The sequence below is a fragment of the Umbelopsis ramanniana genome, assembly GCF_025399195.1.
Source record: "Umbelopsis ramanniana AG unplaced genomic scaffold K450scaffold_131, whole genome shotgun sequence".
NCBI lineage: Eukaryota > Fungi > Mucoromycota > Umbelopsidomycetes > Umbelopsidales > Umbelopsidaceae > Umbelopsis > Umbelopsis ramanniana.
In genome coordinates this window covers 117-6799 of record NW_026252217.1, presented here as the reverse complement: position 1 = coordinate 6799, position 6683 = coordinate 117, and the positions used below count along the sequence as shown (strand labels likewise).

The 6683-nt window shown below is 38.8% G+C and overlaps 4 protein-coding genes across 4 annotated transcripts; 2 read left to right on the top strand and 2 right to left on the bottom strand.

Annotated features, from left to right (window-relative positions):
* Positions 1–101: 101 nt before the first annotated feature.
* Positions 102–2069, bottom strand: K450DRAFT_263994 (uncharacterized protein). The gene is made up of 6 exons (XM_051592736.1): positions 1747–2069; positions 1558–1670; positions 1379–1498; positions 1008–1315; positions 799–944; positions 102–724 (listed from the first exon to the last, which is right to left on the bottom strand). Exons 1-6 carry the CDS (start codon positions 1912–1914, stop codon positions 539–541), a joined length of 1041 nt encoding a protein of 346 aa, XP_051439955.1. The 5' UTR covers positions 1915–2069; the 3' UTR covers positions 102–538.
* K450DRAFT_263981 (uncharacterized protein) lies at positions 1625–2851 on the bottom strand. Its single transcript, XM_051592735.1, has 7 exons — positions 2761–2851; positions 2597–2651; positions 2416–2534; positions 2311–2349; positions 2211–2245; positions 1959–2146; positions 1625–1880 (listed from the first exon to the last, which is right to left on the bottom strand). The coding sequence occupies exons 1-7, from the start codon at positions 2768–2770 to the stop codon at positions 1871–1873; spliced, it is 456 nt and encodes a 151-aa protein (XP_051439954.1). The 5' UTR covers positions 2771–2851; the 3' UTR covers positions 1625–1870.
* A 137-nt stretch (positions 2852–2988) lies between these two features.
* Positions 2989–4319, top strand: K450DRAFT_303907 (uncharacterized protein). Its single transcript, XM_051593809.1, has 4 exons — positions 2989–3179; positions 3217–3301; positions 3361–3477; positions 3723–4319. Exons 3-4 carry the CDS (start codon positions 3417–3419, stop codon positions 4055–4057), a joined length of 396 nt encoding a protein of 131 aa, XP_051439953.1. The 5' UTR covers positions 2989–3179; positions 3217–3301; positions 3361–3416; the 3' UTR covers positions 4058–4319.
* A 589-nt stretch (positions 4320–4908) lies between these two features.
* K450DRAFT_263976 (uncharacterized protein) lies at positions 4909–6074 on the top strand. The gene is made up of 4 exons (XM_051592734.1): positions 4909–5212; positions 5283–5395; positions 5461–5580; positions 5647–6074. The coding sequence occupies exons 1-4, from the start codon at positions 5138–5140 to the stop codon at positions 5738–5740; spliced, it is 402 nt and encodes a 133-aa protein (XP_051439952.1). The 5' UTR covers positions 4909–5137; the 3' UTR covers positions 5741–6074.
* Positions 6075–6683: the final 609 nt, after the last annotated feature.

The following is a 6683-nucleotide window of genomic DNA, read 5'->3' as shown; positions in this document are numbered from 1 at the left end:
TTGATACATTTAAACCCAGAGTTGATACATTTAAACTCAGAGTTGATACATTTAAACATTCATACCCGGAAAATAAGTATGAATTCACTTAGGTCCCTATTAAACCAGGACCTTATTATTTCCCCAGATTTATATCGGGTGCTAAGCACTATGAATTAGTCTAACCTCGGACTTTCCCTTTAAATCAATGGATTTAGAATGATTCTAATTCCTAAGCCTAATAGGTATTCTAAAGAGAATTTTGGATTTCATCCCCCCCGCAAGCCCCACACCCAATGAAGTGTCAGCCCCAGGACATTGCCCACAAGCGCCATTAGTATCATCTGGGATTAACAACGCTGCTAATAGCGTCATGTGACTGATTCATCAAGTATCATGTGGGACCGACAACGCTGCTATTAGCGCCATGTGACTGGATCATCAACCGAGCCACAGGTTATGGGAAGTTTACTGATGGGAACAGTTATGAGAGTATAGAACATACAACAAAAAGACAGCTACTAAAAATCCATAAGCAAATATAGGGACATCTTGTCATTCACGAGGTACTATTTCGCCTTCGCTTCGTAGGTGTAATATTGCAGCTAGGCAACATTATGGTTTTACGTTCTGGTGAACTTGGAATCAACGATCCCACCTTGAAAGCATTGGCTAATGAATTCCGAAAATTTACATCAGATGAGCCATAGTTCTCTACAATATCAATAACTTTCAAAACCCGTAGCTTAATAGAGAAAGTGGGCTTAACATACGACTTCAAAAAGGAAAACCATCAAAATCCAAAAGACAGATACCTACCTTTGTCACAATGAGAGCTGACATCAGTGGCAGTAATTTACTTTTCACCTGAAAAGCACTAGTGGGAATAGAGAACAACTGTGACCTTGTTATTCTGCAACAGTATCCTGTCGGTGAATCCATTATCATCACCTCTAGAGACATTCCTATTACATATATAATGGTTAAAGCATCTTTCTTAATACATAAATTACTGTCCATAAGTATACCTGATATGATGTAGCCAATGGTGCACAGTTGCCTTACAGAAGCTTCATCATTGCCAACAAGATCAGATAGCTGGTTCAGCATATCCTTGAGAGCCTTTGCAGCTTTCATCCCTTTCTCAAGAAGCTTCTTTGTTCCCCAAAGTCCTTCGTCCTTGGCCCCAGCTTCTGCACAGCCATATTCAGCAGACCCTTTTCTTAAAATTAAGTCAGCGCGTCTTCCCATCGCTTTTCTCTTCATTTTGACCATAGACGGTATTACTCGATCTTGATTTTTTCTTGCAGCTGTTGCAATGCTTCCTGATTCTCCTCTAGTTTTTAACCAGCTTAATTACGACACCAGTATTGCATATGGAAAAAACATAATTTCTTACCTCACAGCTTCCAGATCTTCCACATCAGTAAATAATCTATCTATTAATGACCAAATTCTGACCATGTACCAATTTTCGTGATGTTGCTTCTTTAGACTTCCGGCCTCAAATTCAGGAATCCTTTAAAAAAAAAATATTAGCCAAAAAACAGGCGGACAATACTCAAAAGCTTTGCTTACATCATATCAATCGTCCTTCTTATCCAATCATGACAGTAATGCTCCGTCTTATTAAAAGGATAATACCATTTCTGGTTCTCGAAGCATGCTTTACGGAGATCCTCACTTGTGTGCTACAGTTCACACAACGTTAGAAGAAAAGAGGTTGGAACACCACATCCACATAAATCTGCCCTAAGCGCTACATACACAGTCAAATAACATCAAATAGTCAACAAGGTCCTTCGGTAAGTTATCCATTGCCACAGCATTGTAGTCTTTGATCTCTTCAAGCTCGCTCTGTGTAAAGATTCCATTTTGAATGTATGTGGCATCATAAGGGTCTATGATGAATGATAAACATGGACTGATATACATTGTTAAAACGAACTATTCCGCGAATATTCACAATGACAGCTTACTGATCATATGTGCATTGCCTGGCAAACGAGTACAGTTCGTCCTCTACGCATTTTCCAGTAGATAGTTTCCATTTCTTCTCTTCTTGCATAAGATTATATGCCTTACTAAGGACGTCAAACTCATCCACTGTAATATCATTGTCGCTTTCTTCATCTTTTGGAATCAACTCTTCAGCATCGTCAAGCCCCTAATATACTAAGATTAAAACACTCCATAAATACCGAAAGCGATTCGAAATTACAAACAAATACTTGATCCACTTCCTCTAATATTTGATCCACTTCATCTAACAAGAAGTAGCTCTTCAGTTTCCATTTCTAACTCACTTCTAAATTTAAACCCTTTGCTTACCATTTGTAACGTTCGTCACCTTTGCCTGGACTTGCAATACTAAAAGATAAACTTGTTATCAGTAACTCCTAGCTACTTCAGACAACAATCCATCTAATACGTCACCTGTATGATTTTCAGTAATGTGACCTTGCAATTCCAACAGGTCAGCGCTATGGTAATCGCATGCAATACATTCATAATGCACCTCTGCACTGTTATCCTTCACATGTACATATTTGTATCTACAAACCAATTAGACATGTTTCATGTAATGGTTATACATAAAAAAATGGGAAATATTTACTTGTCGTTAGAAAGTCTTCGAAAATTCCTTCCGCGACTTTCCTTAATTACGATGTCTACGAAGCAAATTCGTTACTTTCAAAACGTTATTCTACTCCACAGCAATTCTTCATATCTTGAGATCTAAGATGTTTTCTAAGATTACTAGGAATGTTGTATACTAACTTGCAAACATGACATTTTATTTGCAAGGTAACAGTTTGAGGTGCTGTACTAGACATAAAGCAGTTAACCTCACGTTATGCCGTGGTTGTCAAGGTGAGCGGAGTAAGACTTCTTTTCATACTAAAATACGAAAAGCTATATATTTGTAAGCACGTGATGTGAATACATGACAGTGGCATGAGTTTCCGTCTTGCTACTGATTCCACGTGATCTACCTCAAGCCTTAACATGAAGGAAGCGTGTTGGCAGAAAATAATTTTGGAAGCCGCTGGAGCCTGTGTGACCAAGCAAGCTTTCATTTTCCCCATTCATAAAACACATCAGGATGCCATCTTCCTAGCTCAAACCCAGAACTACGCGTCTTTAATTCAATTTAAGAAAAGCGAAAGATGGCGAAGCAGCAATTTCTCAATACCCATGTCCAATATGCACGTTTATTACTGCTTTCAAAAACAGTCTTCGACAACACATAAGATTGAATCACCCAGAATTAGAAGTTGGCAAGGGTCAACGCGGACATCATACGCCTAAGAATCCTGAGGTAAGAAAAGGGGTTTATTCTAAAGAAATGTACATATTAACAGAAAAGCGCTTCCAAAGGTTCTCCATGTTGGAAAGGAGATTCAAGCATCAGCGAAACTATATGGGTGCGTTATATGCCAAATCAGTTTTTACTGACTGCGGACCTAAAAGATCATTACCAACGCGAGCATACAGGTAGGATAAGAGAATCCATTTGATGACCTTCATTGCATAAATTTACGCTAACACTGGATTACATTTTTTTATCACAGTGAACATGTTGGCGTTAGCACCAAACATACAAGAAAAAGGCTTTTTACAAAACACAACGACCAGTATGCTTTATTTGGAAGACTCTCAAAAGTGAAAGTTAAAAAGTGGAAGGAATGTGGAAGACATCTTGCATGACTTTGCGCTTGCAGCGTCTATTGAGTCTTCAGCACATTCTTTCATAATCAATCCTGTGGATTCAACATGGCTGCAACTTGATGCATTCTCAAAGGATGAATTGAATGAAATTTCGACATATAGATATAATCATCTTCCAGCACTACCAAGAGATCTTATGGAGTGCATCAATGAATTCAACTTGACTGACCAACAACAAATACGAAAAACTTTATGGAAGCAGAGACCTTTTGATGCTAGCTATGACCAGAAGGAGTCGCTTGACAAAGATTGGGCACAAAATTTCATTCACAGTATATTGATGGAAATAGAGTGTCGTCAATTATCGCAAGATGATTTGGAGTCATGGTATATCTCTCACATATGAGTGCTCTTGATAGGTGCTTTGGTGAACTTGATGAAGTTAATGTTATCAGAGGAGAGTCTGCAAGCATAGCTTCTGGAATACGCAAGGAAGAAAATCGGATTGCTGCTTCTACGACTTCAATGAAGCGTCAAACGATGGGTCACCGTGCAGGCCTTGTGATACGAAAATGAAAAGTCGAGTATGCGGTGGAGAGACTGGAAAAAGCTATACTAGCGAAAATGATACAAAATTATTGTTGGAACGTCAACTGAAGATGCCAAAGATGATGAAAGACCAGTTGATACAACTTTTCAAGCTTTGCGATAATGATGAAAGTACAGTTAGAAAGCTGTCTATAGCAAGGATGTTGCATTCGATCTACACCAAATGATATTATTAATGGATTGTCCAGCAGGATATGTCTGTCGAGTTTTACCTACACCAAACTGTGAAGTACATCGCTTCTTTACGTCATAAAACTAACCTGGAAAGCGAAAGCCGTAATCCGGCAAGTTAGCAAGGACGTAGAATGTTATAATAGTAGTAATGATGGCGATAGTACATAAATTGATGTCATTACATCTAGATATCGTACACCATCACCGTCCGATGGATGCAAAGAAAAGCTTTATACCCCTTCAATGTGTTACATCCCTCACGAAAAAGCAATATGTAACCATGTACATAGAATGCTCCTACGTATCAATTGCAAGTGTCGTACCATTTATCTGTGTTAACATTATGAATATGCGTGATGTTCCCGCCCACCACCCTATGGATATTCTTTTCGCTTCCTGCACGACTAAAGAGGGTGATTGTGTATAAATAAAGGTCTTCGCGCTTTCCACGAGGCTGTAGGTGTTAGCGTCATGTGACTGGATCATAAGTATCATCAAGTATCGACAACGCTGCTATTAGCGTCATGTGACGGAATCATCAAGTATCATCAAGTATCGCCAACGCTGCTATTAGCGTCATGTGACGGGATCATCAAGTATCATCCAAGTATCGACAACTCTGCCATCTCTTGCATTCATCACAGATCCTTATGATGCAACCTATTTAGAGCAAGGAGTTTTCACAGTGGCCAAAATTGATGAGATGAAGGCCTGTAACCCTGTTGTAATGAAACCTTTACAGAAGGATCTTATCGGCTATTTGAAGCTGTTTGATGGCGTACGTGGCATATATTATAGCAGTACGATGGATTGTCGTTTGCGTTTTGTTAATGTTGTCTATTTGGTAGTCTACAACAGAACAATTACGAATGGCATGCTTGAAAGATTTGGAATGGTACCATCCTTTCAATAGGACAGAGCACTTTTATCAAGATTGGATACGGAGGACTATTGATCTGATGTACGTAATTTACTTGGATGGATTAAAGTTAAAGGTTGCGGTATTGATGGCAATATTTGTTGTAGGATTGGAGAATTCGAAGCTAGAAGTCTAAATATGCAACATTCCGAAAGCTGGTATATGGCTAGAATCTGGACGATAATTGACAGAGTATTTGCTGATGTTGAGGATCTGGAAGCAGTACGGTAGGTGACCAATTATGATATTATATAATATCAAATTGTCGTTAACAAAGGTTTATCACGAAATAGTGGGAAGTCTAGTAGTATTGCAACTGCTACAAGAAAAACCCATGGCAGAGTGATAGCGTCAATGGTAAAAATGAAAGAAAGGCGGTGGGGATAAGTTTGGGTAGGATTCCGGGTTTTAATGTATGAAGTGACTGACGTTTAGGATAGGACACATTCACACAGCCTCAGTGTGAGAATGCATATGCGGATTGGCATTCAACATAAATTCTATCAGATAGTTGACGGATTCTAATTTGAAAGTGGTTTATAAGTACAAAAGGTTTAACAACACAGTTAAATAGTGCAATTTACGGTAACTTGTACAATTCCCTGGCGCGTGAATATATACCTCAATATCAGACTATTTTACGTCGTCACAGACATTCTAAGTGACTATGCAAAGTCGTTACATAACTGATTGTCAGACACCAACGAAGAAGAGGAAAGGGAAATGTATATGATGGCAAAGTTTTCTCATAAGAGAACAAATCAGTTCAACAGGACATGAATCTCAGTGGATCGCACCAACAAGGGTACACTGCCATTTACAAAAACGCTAAGCCATTTTACAGTTCATTGTCAGACATCTGCGACTACGAAGAAGACAATATTTGCTTGAACTTGAAAGTGTGTCTTGGCTTTGTGTTCGAAGTAGTGTTCGAAGTTGCAGTGTGACTGGGTTTTGTGTTCGAAGTAGTGTTCGAAGTTGAAATGTGACTTGGTTTTGTGTTCGAAGTTGCAAGCTTGACTTGGTTTTTGTGTTCGAAGTAGTGTTCGCAGAAGTTGCAAGCGTGACTGGCTTTTGTGTTCGAAGTAGTGTTCGAAGTTGCAAGTGTGGCTTAGTTTTACGTTCAAAATTGTGCATAGAAATCGGTAGTAGGCCAGTGATTAAGTTAGGGAACAGTATTGATTTATTTGTCACCAAGTCAGAAAATAGCTTATTTCTGTCATAAAAACTCTTACATAGCATATAACCCACCCAAAAAACACTCTATTTTTTTCTTGAAATCCCTCCATCTACGCACTGTGTGAGGTCTTGCTAAGACCTGTAGTGATGA